Here is a 22,466-nt window from a genome sequence, read left to right as displayed (position 1 = left end):
AGTTTTCTAATTGAATTAATGATTTTTCGAAACTGAGACCAGCTTCCAGATTCAATTTGTTAGAAACACAAGAAGAAGTAAATGTATGATCCATAAATTAGTTGTGGTCATTCACGATTGGATGATATAGTATTGGTTTTGAAAATACTAAGAGAGAGGGAAAGACGATTTACATTGTATACCACTAATGCATTTTCGAAATATCTCTATGTATTACATTATAACGCCTAATTAGTCCTTTGGCATGCCACAACATAGTTGTATCACCTGCAAATATAGTGAAATGACCTTCCGTTTTCGAATTTACAAGGCCATTACAATATATATGCAATAAAATAGGCCCAATCATGGATCCCTGAGGGACCCCATATTCAATATGACCAATTCAGTTCAACTGAAAGTTTAATTGAAACCATGGATGTGATATAAAAAAGAAACATTTTTTTTATTTAGATATTCGATTACTTAATTACTCCAAAATTTTTCTTTCAATATAAGTATTATTAATGACATTTTCCACTGACCTAAAGGGGCGGATGCAGAAGTGCCCGTATGTTCCACTGTACAAATATGGTCAGAACGCAGGCGAGCATCCATATCTACGGTAGCAACGCTTTTGTCGTGTCCAGGAGTACCTGAGCTATAAGTCGTTGCTAAAGTTGATGAACATTCTTCAAGGTACCAAGGTTTATACCTGAAAAATATAATGTTAGACTGCTTATATTTGCTACTTTACAAAAGGTATAACTATAAATATCTCTATCGTAAGTAAAACAGATGCATTCAACATTCGTACCACTAACTTTTGGTTCTGTTTATGGTTATTTCAATTGAAAAAAAACAGGTTTGGCCATATCCCTCACCATCTAGTATGTTGGCTATATAATACGTATGGCCAACACACTAGGTACTTCAAATATGCGCATGCTTTTCCACAAAAATGAATACCGCGTAGATATAATCTAACAAAATTTAACGTTTTTATTAGGTTTGATCCACCTGTTGCGGCGGGCCTTTGTGATTGGCCCACCTGGAGTTGTAGAAGACTTTGAAGACTTTTTGATTTTACTTCCAATGAAAGGTCAAACCCGAGGCACAGATTACCTTGATATTATTTACGATTTTATAAAGAAGAATGAAATTGACATAAAAAAATGACTTGGTCCGAAAGTGGATTCATTACATTGTTCAAAAAGAAATATAACAAATTTAATTACATTTCATTGCATTATCCACCAAGAAAACTAAGCGGGGCGTGCTGAAAATTCAGAAATAGAAGCAGTGATGAAGACTGTTATCAATATTGTCAATTATATTCGAGCAAGAAAATTGAATCACAGAAAATTTAAAAGCCTTTTTGGGTGGTGAGTATAACGACGTCCTTCTGCATATTTCAGTGCAATGGTTTAGTGGAGAAAAAGTTTAGGAAAGGTTTTTTTCCCTACGCCATGAATTGCAAACGGATGGATGGTGGTGTCTTTCAGCCTTTTATGTGATATCTTACAGAAAAAGTAAATAGCCGTAATCGTAATTCACAAGGTGAAAATAAAATAGTCTGCCATCTTTGAGGAAAAGTTAAATATTTATCATGAAGAAATTCAGAACAAACAGCTGCTAAATCTTCCAACTATAATAAAGACTACAGAGGACCGTATTGACATTTTTGATGAAAACTGCGACATAAGTTCAAATTATACAGTGTCATCCCCAAAGTATGCACCATATGCACGTCAAAATGTTACTCTTGATAATAGCTTGTACATCACCTAAAACTAAAGATGCACCAACAAAATATAGTAAAACACACGTAATGTACGAAGAGCCTTCAAATATTTGATTTTAAGAGAAGAGTAGAGTACTTTTATTTTGAAAAATCCTGGGAAAGTTGTTCAGCATTGCAAAATACATATAGATTTGAAGTCATGGCCATCTAAGCGAAGTTTTATTTTTTTACGCCCTTTTTTAAATAGGGACTACGAAAAAATTTTTGCTAAAACGATAAATAGACAGCAGCCTGTATACGACAGTTTATTTTAAAATCCTGTGATATTATGAATTACACAACTATGATGTTAACCACGGTCAATTTTTTTGAAGACTAAAATAATTTTTAAAGTTTTTGGTGCAAAGTTATTTTTGTTTTTTGTTAACACCGAAAATTACTCAAAATCATACTGTATTGTAACAAGAAATTGATATTGGGTAATAATAAATCACAAAATATCAAAATAAAATAGGTATTTCGGAACAAACTCATTGATTTTCTGGTGCTTTTTTTGTCTAAAATAATTCTCCAAAATAATCATCAGGAAATCAATGAGTTTGTTCCAAAATACCTATTTTATTTTGATGTTTTGTGATTTGATATTATTGAATATTAAATTATTGTTACAATACTGTATAATTTTGAGTAATTTTCGGTGTTTACAAAAAATAAAAACAACTTTACACCAAAAATTTTGAAAATTATATTACTGTTCAAAAAAATTGGCCGTGGTTTACACCTTAGTTGTGTAATTTGTAATATTGCAGGAATTCAAAATAAACCGTCGTATACAGTATGCTGTCTATTTATCGTTTTAGCAATTTTTTTTTTCATTGTCCCCATTTTAAAAAAATGGGTTAAAAATAAAGCTTCACTTGGATGGCCATGACTTCAAATCTAAATGTATTTTTCAATGTTGAACAACTTTTCTGAATAACATTTCTCGAGATTTTTCAAAATAAGAGTACTTTACTCCTGTCTCAAAATCAAATATTTGAAGGCTCCTCGTATATCACATGTGTTTTACTGTATTTCGTTGGTGCATGTTTGGTTTTAGAGGATGCACAAACTTTCATCAAGAATAATTTTTTTGTCGAAAAAACCTTAATAAATAAGTTTCCCATATGGTGCATACTTTGGGGATGACACTGTATAACTGCATTATTGGATCAGTTTCAAAAAAGGTTCCAAGATCTTGAAAAAATCAAATCTAGAAACAACAACTATTTCAGAGCCAGCATCAGTTTCAGATTGTAATTATTCAGAGTTGTTCAATGAGTTCATCAATTTTAAAAACAATACCAATCTAGAAGTCCTGTTTAACGAAAAAGGGAAAAAGGCAATATGTGGAACTTTGGAGCAATGTTTCCCAAAAATATAAAAACGTTCAAAGAAGTGCCCAAATCTTATCAACATTCCTTGGGTCTACATTCGTGTGTGAATCGTCATTTTCGAAAATGAAATACACAAAGAATATGTGTACAGAAACAAACTTACAGACTCTCATCTGGATGATGTAATAAGGTTAGCAAGGAGCAATGAGCCAGATCTTAACAAAGTTTTGAAAAAGTGTTCACAGTATCAAAAATCTCATTAAAAAACATCTTTGTTGAAACCTGAAGTCATTGTTATTTCTTTCAAAATTTGGTCTACATCGCATATGGCTACATCATACATTTATATTATGAAGGTTACATGATCATATACTGTGTAGCTGGCTTTATTGTGACCATATTTTCTTTTTTTAATAAATACATCGCCAATTTTGAATTATGTTTTTTATTAACACTCAAATATATTTTGCGGCCCACGCATCAAGACCGAAACGTGTTTGTGGCCCCATTAACAAAAAGGTTGAGTATGGGTGGGTTAGATTGATGAAAATGTTAATTTTTGCGATCATTCTTTTGTGCAATATTATAATGTTTTCCGCTGCAATTAATTTTTATTGTATTTTACAGTGAAGGTTGGCATTCCCGTAATAGGCTTTTCATAAAGAAAAATTCACTGCGTTCTTAAGTAGGGGAAGGGTGAGCATAGTGGCAAAGTTGCCACTTGAAGTTTTCTTCACTGTATAGTGCTGCAGTGTCGCGGCAATAGTCACAACTACTCGCCCGGCAACCGTTGTTATAGTTTGGTGCCGCTCAGACGCAAGCTCACCGAGATATCGCAAATTTTCCACTTTTTCGACCCTCTGATGTTAGGTAAGTGCATCACATGTTTTGCTTTATTTTATTGTAGGCCTAGGTGGAGTAAATTGTACATCAATCGTGCAAAACAACATGTTTCTAGCTTTGAATTCATATGTCTCAACAGTAGATACTACAACGGGTTGTACGTGAAATATTGTATTGAGAAAATGGCGTGCTAGAGGGCAAAGTGGCCACAGCCGTGGCCCCTTTGCCCGCGAATGTGTCCACTTTGCCCGCAATGTATGTTGCATAAAACTTGCTTTTTAAAACTGCATTCATCACAAACAATACTAAGTGGCTTATAATATCAAGAGCAAGATTACGGCAAACTTCAGTTATTCTAATTCCGTGTTTTTTTTTACAGAAGAAGAACACTATGGTGTCCAAGTATAAAAAGAAAACCGCTCAGCAGTCCTGGAACTCTGAAGCTATGCAAAAGGCCATTGATGCAGTGAAGAAGGACGGGTTGCCTTGGCAAACCGCAGCTAAAAGGTTCCAGCTACCTCGAAATACTTTAAAACGGCATGCACTCGACAAAAATGTTGAAGCAGTAAACACAAAAAAGGTTCTTGGTCACTTTCGGCCCATATTTACTGAGGAGCAGAAAAAAGAAATAGTTAACCATCTTTTGGACATAGAAGTCCGTTTTTTTTGTTGTAACAGTCGCTGGCTGAACTACAGGCTCTTGCCTACAAACTCAATGTTAAAAATTGCATATCTCATAACTTTATTCATGAAAAAAAAAGCTGCTGGGAAAGATTGGGTACAGGGATTTAGAAAACGCCACCCTTTGATTGCATTACGGAAGCCTGAGGCGACCTCAGCTGCACGGGCTCAAGCGTTTAACAAAACTAATGTATCAAAGTTTTTTTGACATTTTGGAAGGCGGGCATTCAGCAAGATCACGTATTCCCACCTCATTGTACAATGTTGATGAGACTGGACTCTTGACAGTCCAGTCCAAGTAGTCCAAGGTCTTTGCTCTAAAAGGTCGGCGATGAGTCGGCTCTTTAACATCTGCTGAACGAGGCGTTCTTTCAACTTTGGTAGTCTGTGTTTCAGCTGGAGGGACATTTATACCACCCTTTGTGATTTTACCAAGGCGTAGAATGAAAGTTGAACTGCAAGATGGTGCACCTCCTGGAACAGCTTTTGCATGTCATCCTACTGGTTGGATGCAAATGGAAATATTCACCTCATGGTTTGACCACTTCTTAAAATTTTCAAAGCCAACAAAAGACGACCCGATTTTTCTGATACTAGACGGTCATGCAACTCACACGAACAACTTAGACTTCATCGAAAAAGCCAGAGACAATCATGTCACTGTTTTGTGCATTCCCCCCCACTGCAGTCATAAAATGCAGCCACTTGACTTTGCGTTTATGACACCTTTCAATACGTATTTTGTACAAAGCATTGAAAAGTTCTTAAGAAATAATCCAGGACGGACAGTGACCCAATTCCAGGTTTCCCGGCTACTTGGTGAAGCGTTTTTGAAGGCAGCTACACCAGTTATCGCCATAAAAGGCTTTAGAAAATGTGGAATCATCCCAATCGACAGAAATGTGTTCACAGAACTGGATTATGCAGCTGCTGAAACAACAGAAATAACTCTACAAGAAGACTCTGCGCCAGGAGAAGAGAACACCATCATACAAGTTTGTGCATCTTCATCTCAGACTGTCAACAACAGTAGCTCAACAGAACTCATTGGTGGTTCTGAAAACCCCAATACCGCCTTCATAATGGTATCCCTACCTTCTGTTGATCATCCAATCAGCTCTAGCAGTGGACTTCCTTCTGCCACATTTGATCCGTCTATTCCCAGCACTTCATCAGCTGGTTCCCTAGAAACAACTTCAAATTTGAACAGTCCACCAAACAAGAAGTCCACTCCATTTGCTGTAAGTCCACGTGAAATTGTTCCTGTACCCAAGGTCAATAGGATTATCAAAAGAGAAACTAAGCGGAAGAAATGAACAGCAACAGTTCTGACATCCAGTCCATATAAGGCAACTCTCATGGCAATTAGGAAAGAAAAAGAAGATGAAGAGAATGCGAAACAACGTAGACTAGAAACAAAAAGAGAATGGGAAATCGAAAAGAAATAGCAGGCTCCTAAGAAAAGGGTGGCTAAAATTGAAAATAAAGGAAAACGCGCATTGTTTAGGAAAAAGAATGACGATCTCTATAATGATGATGATGAAGGCAACGTCAGCGACGTCGATTGTTTATTCTGTGGTGATTGTTACTCGAAATCCAAGGACAACGAAGGCTGGATTAGATGTTCTGGGTGCCTCAAATGGGCTCACAAAGCCTGCACAGGAGCCGAAGAGGAGGACGATGAGTTTATTTGTGATTTATGTAAATACCAGTGATTCCATAGTTTCACATACTTTCAGTAATGCCTATTTTTGTTTAAAACCCTAATACATTCGTTTTACATATACAAAATGCGTTTTATTTTTTCCATACTACCTAAATCCATTTAGGCAGTGGCCAGTTTGCCCTACCTAGTGGCCTAAAGTGGCCACTTTGACAACTTCTGGTAAAGTCAAAATTCTGTTCAAACAAGTTTAAAAATCAAGTCGTTTTTATTTTTGGATCAGGCCTAAGTAACCATACTAAATGTTGAAGGGATGTATAAAATGTTTTAAAAAAGTTTGTGGGTGGAAAAAAATAGATGTTCCTTAGGGTGGCCACTATGCCTACCCCTCCCCTACCTTCCTTATGTCTTTTTCCGCGAAAATTGATACCGCGCAGTATAAATTCAGCGCTTTCGTTAGGCCATGTTATTGGTGAAGTTAGTTTTTCGTGATGATTGTTTTGGGCGTTTTTGCTTTTGCTGAGACGTATGCCCGTCGAACAAAATTGGGGTGCATTTTCCGGGGTGAAGGATGGGGTTCAGAAGGCTATAATCCGTATAACTGTCTCCGTTGTCTCACCACCCTTAATCATGTCTGAAGCAGTGATATACGCAAAACGTTAGCATAAACTTGGTGGATAACTACGCAGCAGACTTGTGACGTCAACAACCTCGAATAAAGCGTTTTGATGTGACGTAAACTTTAAGTAAGAATTTTTCAGTATATGAATTTTTGTTAGCAAGCGAACATGTATCTTTGTAATAATAAATAGAAGGGTTTTATTATCATACGAACGAATATGTAAATATTTGCCCAGTTGGAAGTATCAAGGTTCTCGCATGGGGCTTTTGTAATCGGATTGAAGAATCTTCGATTGAATTGATGGATGTAGCCGTTACTACGTGGAAGGACATCATAATGAAGAAAAGAATTGAAACTTTCTATGGTTTTTACCACTTTTATTTGTAACTAACGTTACTGCAGTTTAATGTATAAGTTTGAAAATGTCCTTATAGGACGAAACAGCAGTAACGTTAGTTACAAATGAAAGTGCTAAAAAACATAGAAAGTTTCAATTCTTTTTTCTTCATCAAATCATTGATTGGTGGAATGTTTTTTAAGGTCCCCAGCATGCTAAATGTTTATTTGTGACAGTTTCTTCTGGATTTTTTTTCTGCTTTTTGGTGTGTTTCCACTTCACAAGCCACAATATTGTTACTTAGTCGATTTCGTTCATATTGTTAATTTCTTTAGTTCTATTTCTTTAGTATTACGTTCACTTGTTCTCTGCCGCTATCTGCAAATGTTAGGTTTTTCAGATACTAAAAATTGTGGAGCCTTCCCCCTTAAAAAACTTCAGACTGGAACTATTTCAAACTGTAGAAATTTAGCCTCTAATCAATTCGTATTCACCCATATATGACCGATTTCATGTTTCTAGAATCATAATTCAAAACACAATGATTTGTCAAATTTTTTTTGCCTTGTTACGGAATTCTGAAGTGATCTTAGGAACTAAGAATCAGAAATCAATGCACACATAGAAAATAAAATCAATAACAGTAGGCATCTATGACTCACCCGCCTTGTGTCGCACTTGATATACTGAGTGTAAAAATACTGTTGGTGTATCCATCACAGTTGCAAGAGTCAGTATGCCTTCCACCATTTCCTGAGGCCCACACGAATATGGACCCTTTTCCTCTTCTACCGCTGGTAACGCCGTAAATGAAGGCTCTTCTGGCCAAAGGTCCGGGACCGTCTACTGTTTTACCGTCGTCTTCCGGACCCCAGGAGGCGCTGTAGATATCGATATGTTCAGGGTTCAGTCCCAAGGCTCTGGCTTCCACAGCGTCGTTGACTACTCCGTCCAGCATCCGGACACCTGGGGAAAATTCGGTTGTATACATTTGTGCAAAATTCAACCGATGTAGACGAGAATAAAAATGTTGGATATAGTGGAGATGTTGGAGACAATTTTAAGAAAAAAAGTCTATAATTTTGTGTACAGAAATGCTTCGTTTCGAAAATACAGGGTGTTGAAATTGAATTTTTTTGTTCGTTTTTTAAAAATAACTTTTGCAAAAAATAAGTTATTTGCACGAAATTTGATGCGCGGGGCTTTATTTGATGTGTAAAATTATAATTTTGTATTGATTTTCATGTTACATCTAGAGGGCGCTGCGTACGCTGTCATCATTTATTTGAATTGCCATAACTTTTTTGAAAGTAAACTTTTGGTACTTTTCATGAAAAAATCTAATTTCCACAACCATTCCAAGTAAAAAAGGTACACTTCCTCAAGTCGAGGATTTCCGATAATTGAAAATCGAATTCCTTCAGAGTATCACTAGTATCCACTTGTACCCACTGGAAGTTATCCAGAGAAAATTCATGAAACTGATGCTGAATAAACCACCAAGATACAACAGTGACGTATTATATAAAGAACCAGAAATATTCGATGTAATGCAACTGTTTTTCAAAAGCCTTGCATTGCATCAATATAAAGAAAAGGCAAAACTCACAAGACCCAATCATACATATACTACAAGACACAAAAACAAATACATAGTGCCCACTTGGAAGTATCAAGGTTCTTGCATGGGGTTGTTGTAATCGGATTGAAGAATAATTGATTGAATTGATGGATGTAGCCGTTACTACGTGGAAGGACATCATAATGAAGAAAAGAATTGAAACTTTCTATGGTTTTTACCACATTTATTTGTAACTAACATTACTGCAGTTTAATGTATAAGTTTGAAAATGTCCTTATAGGACGAAACAGCAGTAACGTTAGTTACAAATGAAAGTGGTAAAAAACATAGAATGTTTCAATTCTTTTTTCTTCATCAAATCATTGATTGGTGGAATTTTTTTGCCTTGCATTGCATCAATATACAGAAAAGGCAAAACTCACAAGACCCAATCATACATATACTACAAGACACAAAAACAAATACATAGTGCCATTAGCATTCAGAACAATAGGACAGAGATTTCATCAATTTTTGGGCCCAAAGGTGTTCAATTCCTTACCAGAAGATATGCAAAATTGTAGATCTACCAAGAACATTAAAAAGGCACTCGAAAAATTTATTACTAGACTCCATCGTAAAAACATTGGAAGAATATTCGACCAAAATAATTAAGTACGGATTACATGTCATTATTCACCCCAAATCCTTTTTATCTTCTGATTTTATTATGTAAGTATATATTTATTTTCCACGTGATCTCTTCTAATGATTTTTATCTTATACAACCATTTCAATGGCTCTGTCATCGCAAAAATATAAATATTTACCTTTTGCTTTTTTTTATACATCACAGTAAACTTATATTGCCGTGTAACACAAATATTATTTTGTAAATGTATTATTTTAGAATCCTTTTTTCCATTTTAGTGTTCCAATAAGAAGAAAGTTTGGCCACTCGTCAGGGCAAGATAGTGCCTATCATCAACATAAAGAAGTCAATGATTTTCGTTAATTGAAAATCGAATTCCTTCAAATTTGTTTTCTGATAGGTGTCAGTCCATTAAACTACAGTGTAGGGAGTTGAAACAGGCCTGAACAAATTGTTCCTTTAGATGATTTGATTTATAGCCAGACTTCAATTATACCCACTGACTATATGTAGAGTTTTTTTCCTTATACGAGGAATTGGGCAAATTTCGGATATGCGGTTGGTTCACAGGCAGTTCACAGGCAGATGAGGCGATGACAAATCTGTTGTTTGTTGTCCGCTTCAGCCTACTTCGAGGAATGATACTCTGAAGGAATTCGATTTTCAATTATCGGAAATCATCGACTTCTTTATATCGATGATAGACACTGCCTTACCCTGACGAATGGTCAAACAGCCCGAAGGTCTGCAAGTGTGTTCCAATAATTGAAAATCTATTGTGGCAGTTGTATCGCCAACTCATATGCATATGAAGGAATAACTTCAGTAAAGAATCCTGCACTGACAACTGTCAGAAATAATCTAACGCCCTTCGTGGTATTAGCAAGGGGAGTAGTTGTTTTCTGATAGGTGTCTATTAACCTACAGTTTAGGGAGTTGAGTCTGGCCTGAACAAATTGTTCTTTTAGTTAGATGATTTGAATAACAAAGTTACTAATGGTACGCACTGTTACGGTAGATATAAGTTCCTCATATATCATTCATTTGTGTATTGGAATGTATCTCTATCACATTTTTATAATAAGTTGAATATATAAGTTGAAACGAAATAGTTTCTAAAAATTTGTGTTTGAATGAATACCTTAAGACCTTAAAATCCTTTCCGACTAGTATTCCGATAACACAATTTCACAGAAAATGTTCAAAAAGAACCGAAGTGAGTATTTACTTCATTCCAATTATTGAGGAAAACTTGCTGGGTATGTAGTGATGTTTAAAATGTTTCAAGAGAAACATTACTTCTCGCCAACTGAAATGAGAATTCATGGAAAGAGTATTTCGTCAGAATAGCAATTTACATTGAGCGATCCTTTCCATTAACTGAATATGAATTCAAATTGATGTAATGGAATGATTTATGTTGATTACCTATTTGTGCGGTTTGTATTAAAATGTTCGTTTTCAAGTGTACATCAAACTATTACAGTCTAGTTCACAGTAACATTTCGCAACTTTTCAGTTGGCCTTCATACAAAATTATGATTGAGGTGTCATTTAATAATTTACCCAGAGAGGTAAGTTACGTATGTAAACCTCCAACTTGGAAAACATTAATTATCAAAAGTATAGTTATCAGGAAAATTGCTATAATTTTTTTGTCGGCGAATATTTGTTCATTAGAAAGTGAGTATTTTTCATTCCTCAATATCCTTATATAATGAATTAAAATAATTATTTTTGTTCAAACGCTCAATTAGGGCGATTTATGCGATAGCCGAACCACATGTATCTACCCATATTTTTACCGCTAAAATTTTAAAAATATTGGTGCTTCAGTTCCGTATAGTCATTTTTTTAAATTCTCTGTTCGATAAAGACCTATTTTTCACACTTCAAAAATCTGCAATAGTTTTTGAGATATTCGCATAAAACGAACTCATCTTTCTCTAAACGAAACTGGTTTTAACCTTAAAACCATTTGTTTTCGGAACTCATCAACTCATCATAATTTCTTGTGAAAAATTCCTTTAATTTTTCTCTAAGCCGAGTCGGCCAAACTATTGGGAACCTGAACAGTTTGGCACCGTTAAGAAGTCATTGATTTGACCGTTCTTTTGTCTTCTTGGTTATCGAAAACAATGTTGTTCCACAAATATATTTGATCCTTGGGGCGGACCGATATCAAAAAGATATGAAGTAGTTGAATTTAATAACAACCACATGATTTTCTCAGAATATTTATTGGGTTGAATTATTTGGTGACCCTTTTCCGACATTTTTTTAGAATGTTTTTTTTTATACAGTCAATATATTATAATTTATTCACCCCTCATTCAGGTTCAATTTTTTTACATTTTCTGACAAAGTTTGCAACAAACTCAACAGTCTTTCCGACAAAAATATGAAAGAATTACAAAACTAACTCTGCACAAATAAAATTGCCTGGGTTTATTGAATTGAATATGTTTATATAAACTTAAATTGAAAAAGTGGCTGTACAGTGTGCCCCATTAAGTGACATAGTCAAAATTTGAATACCATCAGAAGTTAGTGCATGTTTGATAAACATATTAGAATATACTAAGCTTGGGTTAGGTTCAAAGTGGGCCCATTCGACCCTCTGGTCGCACCCTTATGATCAAATGAGTCCAGCTGAAAACCTGATTCGGTACGCGGTAGAATTTCTTCATCTTCTAAACATAGACTATCTTCCGACAGTTTGACAATTCTGACGACAGCGTAGGTCTGTTAGATATTGAAATTTATCCCTGCTGAGGTCTCAAAGTTATTCAGCATTTGAAGATGGATGGAATTACTCAATCCTGGACGATTTTGTCTCCAGTCTTAAACTATCTTGCAGGGTGGTGAGCAACCAGAAATCCAGGCCAGAAACAATTTGATGAGTCTTCTCATTGAGAAGTATTTTCGACAGTTCAGGAATGCTCAATTACAAAGGTATGTCCTTGCATTCAAATCATATAAGTATTAATTTTTGGTAATCCTCAGTTTACTTTTTCACTATCCACTATTATAATTCAAATTTTTCGGAAGTAAGTGCTGATATCCACCAAACGGATTCGCTTGCGAAAAGTTTAGTTTTCAAAAACAGAAACTAAAAACTAGTTCTATTTTCGAACACAAATTCTAAAATCGTATTCGACCAAATATAGTACAGAAATTAGTCTGAGTCGCGTTTTTTTTTTTATGGAATGTTTTCTGTCGTTTCCACTACACGAACAGTTTCCATCATGCCTTCTAAATACGCCATTTTTTTATGCGGTTTTTTTATAATCGAATCTTTTGAGCGGGAAGACCGAAGCCAAAAAAACCAAGATACTGGATGAGATCATTGTTAAGAAGACGAATAGATTATGGAAGACATGAAATTATGACAGATTGGATAAATGATGACCTAGGAATGAATGGAGAACTGAAATCGTCGAAGTTTAATCCACCACAGGTTGACACTTAAAATAAAGTAAAGTCACATAACGAAAGAAAATAGTGAACTGAATAGTTTTTTGTTGTCGTAGACCGTTTCCACATAGCGAATTCTGTTTACAAAAACACAGACAAAACACTGAAACCTTTTGATCTTCCTCCTATCGATGGGACATTTTTCCTTATTGACAAAAACAGTCACCGGTGACACAAAGTTTTCAAAATGTTTTGACAACTCAAGTTGCTGTCGTGGTTTTGTCCGTTTGGTGGAAATTATTTTATAGGACCATTTACTTTCAATAGTACTTTTTGATTTTTGTTACCTATAAACAAATTATAAATAAATTGTGTTTATCTGACCACTATCTATAATTTTGGGATGATGCAATATAATTTGTTTCAAAAGTAGATCTCAGAATAGAAATTGTCCATGAAAATCATATTGTTTTTCTAATATAATACCCAACTCAAATCATAGTCTCCTTTTCGAAACATACTTAATACGTTTGGATTAAATGCATAATATTTATTTTTTGTAAAAATAGGATTTTTTCAATATCCGTATAGTCATACTTTTTCTAGTCCTTCGAAAGTTTTCGACTGTTTGATGTTGATGACTTGGATCTCAATGCCAAAAAAATGGTTGTGAAGTGGAAATGCACAAATGATTGGAGGAATGATATTCAACAATTGACTACAATGAATATGAATACAAATTACAATTATCAATAATTCAATCAAAGGAGTGAATATGTATCATTTTTCATTATAATTCAACTAAATATTTAAACAATATATCTATAGAATATATTTTCTACCTTTTTTGTATCAATCTACTGTTTTTCTACCGATCTTGAAAATTACCTAGCAACACTGACCCGATTTCGAGCTTCACAAAGTTAATATAACTCAGATAATAACACATTTACGAGCGTACGAAATTCGCCAGTTCTGCTAGTGTTGAATAAAGTTTAATATGTAGTTAGTAATAATGAAACCGACACTTCTTTATGAGTTGTGTATTCAAAATAGATTTTCTTTTGGGACCCGCCATCGAATCAAATATTTTTCCCCAGGAAATAATATATTTTTTATGATTTCCCTTGTGTACGACAAGAGGTAATAAATTTACATGATTTCTTAATTTCATAACTCAGAACGATCCGACAAAAAATACGCCTCTAAAAATTTGTCGGACAATGTTACTTACCATTTTCATCAAAAGATAAGAATAAAAAAATCATGAAAGGTAGTAAATTTCATTGCGGTAGAAATTTGTCATCGGACCGGCCCATTTACCAAATTTTTGTTTCAAAGGAACCTTCAATTATGAAAAGAAAAACGATATTGAGGTCATAAATATTCTTACTTGGGTTAAGTAATTTTTGCGGAGTGCTAAAAAGAATTTATCAGAGTTGACTTGGAGAACAAGCACACGAAATCTCAACAGTTAAGTAAACACAAACTCATTTCCGTGTAGGTTCATGGACAATAATCAGTTGGTACTTCACAGGAATGAATATTAGGTTGGTTCAAAAGTTTATGACTCTACTTCAACTGTAATATCTTAGTGAATACTTATTCAATTTAATCGAAATAACTCTGCCAGCATAAAAATTGTGTGCTTGGGATTCGATGAAGTCGACGAAGGGGTGTTTTTGCCTGGCCCTGATAGGCGAAGGATCTACCGGTGTGAAAGTTATCGGAGTGCTTGCACTGAGCGTAGTTAGTTGGGGAGAGGTCTGGGGAGTATGGTGGGTGAGGCAAAACTTCGACGCTCAATTCGTTTAGTTTTCGAACGGTGATTTGATGTGACGTTGACGTGGAGTATGATACGACTTCTTCTGTTGGCCAGCACCGGCTATTGCTGACGCAATTTCCGGTACATTTTGTCGATTTACTCACAAGACTCTGCTGTGATGATTTGGCCCGGTTGCAAGCTGCTGTCCACCCTACAGTTAGGTCAGGTTAGGTCCAAAGTGAGTGGGTCTATTCAAACCTCCACCGCAACCCGCAAGGGTTTATTGTGGCTCACACCTATTCACACTCGACCAAATAAACCCAGCTTCTTAACGAAGCCGATTAGTTGGTATGGTGACTGGTCTTTCAGCTCTGTCGCATTCATAAAACCTGATTCGGTCCCCAGTGGGACAGGCACAAGGTATGTGCTCTGCTGTTTCATCGTTTTCCAAAAAAAAGGCGACACATACTGCCTTCCGACTGTCCGAGTTTTTGCATATGATGATTCAAATGACAGTGACCCGTAAGAAGGCCTGTTAGACATCGTAGTTCATTCCTACTGTAGTTCAACAACTGTTTGGTATCAAACTTCGAAGGGTAAATAAACGCCTTGAAGTGAGCCAATCTTAAGTGATGCCAATGACAGGTTCTGGTGCGATGAGCTGCTTGCAGCACCCTCCTTTGCAGTCTCATTGCCTTCCAGGCCAGTATGGACAGGAATCCAGACCAGAGACAATCTGTTGAGTCCTCCTATTGAGGAGAGTCGTTTTTGGCAATTTGCTACCAATTTGGATATTGCTCGGTAGGAGCCAAGAGCTTTCAACGCCGCTTGACTGTCCGAGAATATTTTTATTGACGGTGGGTTTTTGCGTTTGGGAATGGCCTTGGTGGCTCGTCGGTATCCAACCACTGTCCTAAACATCTCCTGTTGTCGTAGTGGGTGCCCCTCGAAACGAGGGGCACCCACTTTTCGAGCTCTTCGACCTTTCCAATACGTTTTAAGCCATCAAAAACTGCATGGGAGCTGGCGCTCAGTCCATCCACCATCACACGCACCGTTTCTGATGGGTCAATCTCCACCAGGGTCCTTAAATCCTAGTCCTAGATTACTGTAGGTCGACCACTTCGGGGCTCATTTTCGAGATTAAAATCTCCGGAACGAAATTTCGCAATCAAATGTCGAACAGTGCCAAATGTCTGGTTAATTTTTCGGACTATTTCGATAGTTCTTCAGTTTAATTTGAATTCGAAGATAGAAATTGGCCAAAAAACGCTTAACGACATCATACAATAATAGGCTGGAAAACGCAAAAAATCAAAATTTGGAAAAAAAAATAACAGCATCAATGTATATAAGTAGTACAAAATTCTCTGTCGAACAGTATCTATATAGGTACCACGACACAGTGTAATACATACTTATTGAGATATGACGCTACAAAAACACATGGCATTGAAACCACCGTACATAAGTAAACAGAAGTAAATTCACTTCCGTCGGTCTATTTGATGTGTCTGGTCGAGATTTTATTTTTTGCTGGCATGTGGCGGGGCAGGAGGGTGTAGGCTAAGAGCTGTTGTACATCTCTGCACGAGGTTCGATCAAAAAATAAAATAAAAGTCTCATATAATTGTGAACTGTTTAGGAATTCATAAAAAATAAGACAAGATGGTGAAATAAACGTATATTTTATATAGTGAGATTATACAATTCAGGCCAAAAACTTATGCTAATATATTTTAAAGGTTTTTTCAGAATGATGAGTTTTTGATTTTTTCTTAACATTTGTTTTCAAATTTCTATTGGCAAATTTCGAAGTATCATAAATTCCTACCCTTGTGAAAAGAGAAAATAAAAAATCCAAAGAAAAATTATCACAATCAGTGGCACATACATTGTTGAAATGATGAAGAAATTCTGTCTCTAGATGAATAATACATTGTAAAAATGAATCTGGAGGCATATATAAACTTCCAAACTGTTTGGCTACTGTATTACTATATGACTTGAAATTACTATATACCAACATTTGTTTCATTCAGTGTCGTAATAGCCGCCGCGGCAAAATTTGTACATAGGTACTTCTCAGCCCAACAGCCCAAGCTGTTGCCTTCTGGAGTGGCTAGAGTTCTATAATCATTTGTCTCTACTCTCATAGGTAGAGACAACAAGGATTTTTTGGAACTTCCACAAGAATCTTCATTCTATTTATGTCTGCATCTGTAATACAGTTAGTTCCTTCTGCCTGTGTGAAATACTGAAGAGTAAATGTGTTTTTGAGAGCTCTGGTAATTTGAATAGGAGTTGGGTTTCTGGCATTTGCACAAGTATTTCTAAGTTGATCAAAATCATTTTCCAAACAGTCCTGATTTATATTCCTCGTCAATATGTAGGAGTGTCCTTCACTATGTAGGTTTTCCCAAAGTTACAGAAATGCCAAAATTGGTATCTGCCACCCCCAATGAATCTCATTTGTTCAGTCGTGTTTTTTTTTTTTTTACTATTACAGTTAATTTGCTAAAAAACAACGACTTCATTGATTCCAGTGGCGCATTTGCTTTTTCAGCTGCAGGAAAACCCGGAAAAACCTGCAGCACCACATCATCTGAAGATCTTGATTTGCCAATCTCCTCTCTCATAGGACAAAATGTAGGGTGTCTCCAGAGGCTCCAATAGATTCAATACATCGGCAGAACACTTAGTGACACGACTATCGTCAAACTTAAACCAGTCCGTTTCTTCTTTGACCAAAGCGTAATAATGACCACATTCAACGCCAGAACCACAGTGAACAATGACTGCGTGAGTATCATAATAGTGGTCTGCTAGATTGAAACGTTCATCTATTTCAAACCTTAGAAAGAGTTTCTTGCTTCCGTCAGAAGTTGAGTCTTGTTTGAAGATCATCAATGTTATTGATAGATTAACTGGTGCCACAGAAAATCAATTTGTTTTGATGTTCTAAAAAAAAGGTTTATTGAAATCTTTCACACCATCAAATCTATTTGAATTTAAAATATCAAACACTTTATCCAGTTTTTCAATGAATGTAGCCGTTCCTATTGCTGCTGATGGTATCTGATTGAAACTGGCATAGGTATTCATCGCTGTAGCTACCGAATGACTTGACTGACTGATTCAACCTTCATCCTTTGACAGTTAGTTGGAAATAAATGAGAATCAATAAGTTTGGGTGCTAGTCTATATTGCTTTTCCTTATCCAAGTTGTAAAGTTGTTCAAGATGACTTTTGTTCGTTGTATATTCATCAAATTTACAAAGAAATATGGCTGCTCTACAGTCACTTCGAGATCTTTTCTGGCAAGTTTATAAAAATTAGAACCTAAATCTGAAATGATACCTCTCTTTTTTTTTCAAAAACTACGCCTCAACGATTTGATCTCCACAAACTCTATTTGAAAAATATATCACAACATGTTTCGCTAAGACATTAGATTTTTCACTTGAAACTTGCACTTAGCGAAACATGTTGTGTTATATTTTTCAAATAAAGTTTGTGGAGATCAAATCGTTGAGGTGTAGTTTTTGAAATTACTATGGATCTTCATCAAGTAACGGCCGAATCAATCAGAAAAAAAAATTAAATGATACCCCTAACTCTCAATCCAATTTTTGATAATTGCCTACAGCTTCGATCACGATACTTTTTATATCCAGTATTGATGTGGATGAATTAGTAAAAAAGTATGCAACAGGCTGTTTCCAATTCGAATGTATGCCTTTTGCCATGACTACTAAGGCATTTGCAGAATTCCATTTTGTTTTAAATCGTTTTTCAGAAATATTTTTTTATATTATTGGGTTGGTTGTTCTAAATCAAAACTTCGATATAAAGTACAGATTTCTTAGTTTGGGGTTGCCTGTTTGCTAATTATGAAGTGTGTCAATCGAATGAAATTCTAATGTTTTTTGTTATTGATGACAGTATCTGAGAAAAGACATATTTGCTATTTATAGTAGATTATCTGGAACATATAAATGGAAAGTAGGCTCTAAAAAAGGTTATTTGAATATACATTTGATACTTTGGTTTTGCAAAGATTTCAGTGGAAGTAATTGTTTTTCTACAGATACAAATCAAAACTTGATGTGGTTCAACAATTATTTTCCTTTGTGGATTTCCAGTGGAACTGGAGGCATATACTATTCGTAAAGCTCAATTTCATCAAATTAAATTCATAATAAAAAGTCTGCATACTAATGATTTCACTATATATGTTGTATAACAATTTATTTTATGATTTTCGTTATATGTTCATTACTTCAATCTTAAATAATAATTTATAGAAAAACATACCTTTTTTTGTCAATTGGAAATCGATAAAAATGAATGCCGACATCACCCTGCAAATTACAGCAACCCACAGCTTGACACTTGCTCATTTTGAAACTAGACACAAATTTTTCACAAATGCAAAACCACCACTTACAACAACTCACTCTGTAATAATATTCCATGCCTCAATTTGGCTCGCTTGGTAAACTTACTGGTGTTTACTTCTATACGGTGTTGAAACGGACAAAACTTTTGAAATTGTCAACACTATGCAGATAAAATAATCATAGCTAACTTAATGCCCATGTTTCCCAAAACGGAAAATATATTTGTTTATTTACATTCAAACCAATTCGGATAACCCCACATTCATTCTCGATAAATAACTGCATGGCAACACTAACTCTCGCCAACATAAATTGAACGAATACCATACAGAAAATAAATAAAATGTTTACTCTATAAAGCGGTAGCGCGACAATTAGGTAAATGGCTGGGATCCCGAAGCGAAAAAAAGGCGATAAGATACCGCTAAATACTAGAAACATATTGCTGAAATTTTGTCGAGGCGGCTGGTCGACAGCGTGGCCATTTTGTGTTAATGATAGCATGCATTTTAATCTGTCCGCGTATGTGGGCGATAAAAATAATTTATTGCCAAAACAAGGAGCCGTTAGGGCTATTATGTCCAGATATTAAAAAAAGGGATTTTAGTTGAGAGATTTCCGCCAACAGTTAGCACATATATTTCCGACCCAACAAAATAGTGCCATTATCTCGGTAAAGGTTTACAGTGGGCAGTTCCGAAACAAAAGAGTCGTTGAATAATTCAGTCTTGATGATTGTGTTGCTGTTTACTTGTTCAAGTACATTACGAATTCGAAATAAAAGTTTAATCTACACTATTCGGTGAAAATTGTATTTGCAAAATAACGTTCATATGATAACACTAGTTCTGAACAATTACATTCATAATGAGATGATCATAAATATAATTTATAATTTATTTTTGTATGATCGTCATTTCATTGACATTTGTTAATATTGGCGTGAAGTTATCCACAGATTTCTGGCCACACATGCTGACGTAGAGGAAAATAAAAATCTGTGATTGGGATATGAAATTATTAGCACTCGTACTAATATCTGTGGCTGGAAATACCTATTCACTATAGGTTGAAAGTGGAATTATTAAGACTATTTGGTGTTTGACTTTTTCATAGAATCTTGAGTGGATTGACGTGTTGATAATCGTTTTCTCATCAACAATACAAATTTAGGGAAGAATAAAATTGGAAATATTAGACTAACTTTCCAATACCCCATATAGAAATGATATCCGATGATGTGCGTCCATTAAAATCACACAACTTCCATAGTTTCTTGAGTAGATTAACTTGGTGATGACAGTTTTCTTGTCATCTAAACAGATTTCGAAAAAGAAATTGTTGAAACAATCAGACTCATTTTTTGAGATTCCTTGTATTCATGAAAATCACACAACTCTTATAGAATCTTAGGTATATCGATACAGTGAAAACCGTTTTCTTGTCACAAATACAGATTTCGATAAAAAAATTGTTGCAACAATCAGACTCATTTTTTGAGATTCCTTGTAGAATTGGAACCAGAAGATGTGCGTTCATGAAAATCACACAACTGTTATAGAATCTTGGGTAGATCGAAATAGTGAAAACTGTTTCCTTGTCACCAATACAGATTTCGATAAAAAAATTGTTGCAACAATCAGACTCATTTTTTGAGATTCTTTGTTGAATTGAAACCAGAAGATGTGCGTTCATGAAAATCACATAACTCTTAAAGAATCTTGGGTATATCGATATAGTGAAACCCGTTTTCTTGTTACCCATACAGATTTCGATAAAAAAATTGTTGCAACAATCATACTCATTCTTTGAGATTCCTTGTAGAATTGGAACCAGGAGATGTGCGTTCATGGAAATTACACAACTGTTATAGAATCTTGGGTAGATCGATAAAGTGAAAACCGTTTTTTTTGTCACTCATACAGATTTCGATAATAAAATTGTTGCAACAATCAGACTCATTTTTTGAGATTCCTTGTAGAATTGGAACTAGAAGATGTACGTTCATTAAAATCATAAAACTCTCATAGAATCTTGTGTAGATCGATATAATGAAAACCGTTTTCTTGTCACCCATACAGATTTCGAGAAAAAATTGTTGCAACAATCAGACTCACTTTTGAAAACACCTTGTAGAATTGGAACCAGAAGATGTGCGTTCATGAAAATAACATAACTGTTATAGAATCTTAGGTAAATCGATATTGTAAAAAATGTTTTCTTGTCACCCATACAGATTTTGATGAAAAAATATATGCAACAATCAGACTCACTTTTTAAAACACCTTGTAAAATTGGAACCAGAAGATGTGCGTTCATGAAAATTACATAACTCTTTAGAATCTTGGGTAGATCGATATATTGAAAACTGTTTCCTTGTGTCCCAAACAGATTTCGATAATAAAATTGTTGCAACAATCAGACTCATTTTTTGAGATTCCTTGTAGAATTGGAACTAGAAGATGTACGTTCATGAAAATCATAAAACTCTTATAGAATCTTGTGTAGATCGACATAATGAAAACCGTTTTATTGTCACCCATACAGATTTCGAGAAAAAAATTGTGGCAACAATCAGACTCATTTTTTAAAACACCTTGTAGAATTGGAACCATATGATATGCGTTCATGAAAATCACCTGTCATAGAATCTTGGATAGATGAACACAGTGAGAACCGTTTTCTTGTCACTCATACAGATTTCGAGAATAAAATTGTTGCAACAATAAGACTCACTTTTTAAAACACCTTGTAGAATTGGAACCATATGATGTGCGTTCATGAAAATCACACAACTTTTATAGAATCTTGGGTAGATCGACAAAATGAAAACTGTTTTCTTGTCACCCATACAAATTTCGATAAAAAAATTGTTGCAACAATCCGACTCATTTTTTGAGATTCTTTTCAGAATTGAAACCAGAAGATGTGCGTTCATGAAAATCACACAACTGTTATAGAATCTTGGGTAAATCGATAGAAAGAAAACCGTTTTCTTGTCACCCATACAGATTTCGAGAAAAAAATTGTTGCAACAATCAGACTCACTTTTTACAACACCTTGTAAAATTGGAACCATGAAAATTACACAACTCTTTTAAAATCTTGGGTAGATCAATATAGTGGAAACTGCCTTTTTGTCACCCATACAGATTTGCGAGAAAAAAATTGTTGCAACAATCAGACTCACTTTTTAAAACATCTTGTAAAATTGGAACCATATGATATAAGTTCATGAATATCACACAACTCTTATAGAATCTTGGATAGATCGATATAGTGAAAACCAGATTTACAGACTCAAAAAATGAGTCTGATTGTTGCAACAATTTTTTTATCGAAATCTATATGGGTGACAAGAAAACAGTTTTCACTATATCGATCTACAAAAGATTTTATAACAGTTGTGTAATTTTCATGAAA

At 35.0% G+C, this 22,466-nt stretch overlaps 1 protein-coding gene across 6 annotated transcripts in view; it reads right to left on the bottom strand.

The window, feature by feature from the left end:
• The window catches only part of Fur2 (furin-like protease 2), a 1,328,139-nt gene that overhangs the window by 25,794 nt on the left and 1,279,879 nt on the right, over positions 1-22,466 (bottom strand). For 4 of the 6 annotated variants that reach the window (XM_074181937.1, XM_074181935.1, XM_074181936.1 and 1 more), the window contains 2 exons: positions 7,908-8,211; positions 525-694 (listed from right to left, as the gene is read on the bottom strand). In XM_074181937.1, the coding sequence (XP_074038038.1) occupies positions 525-694; positions 7,908-8,211 (474 nt within the window). Of the gene's footprint in view, positions 1-524; positions 695-7,907; positions 8,212-18,957; positions 19,118-19,277; positions 19,321-22,466 lie in introns of those variants that run through there. The other 2 variants (XM_074181939.1, XM_074181938.1) reach the window with 2 other exon arrangements.

This window comes from Leptinotarsa decemlineata, unplaced genomic scaffold (genome assembly GCF_025532065.1).
Source record: "Leptinotarsa decemlineata unplaced genomic scaffold, Ldec_3_MD MMD2_tig00026328_RagTag_RagTag, whole genome shotgun sequence".
Classification (NCBI taxonomy): Eukaryota; Metazoa; Arthropoda; class Insecta; order Coleoptera; family Chrysomelidae; genus Leptinotarsa; species Leptinotarsa decemlineata.
This window is presented reverse-complemented; position numbering and strand designations above follow the sequence as displayed.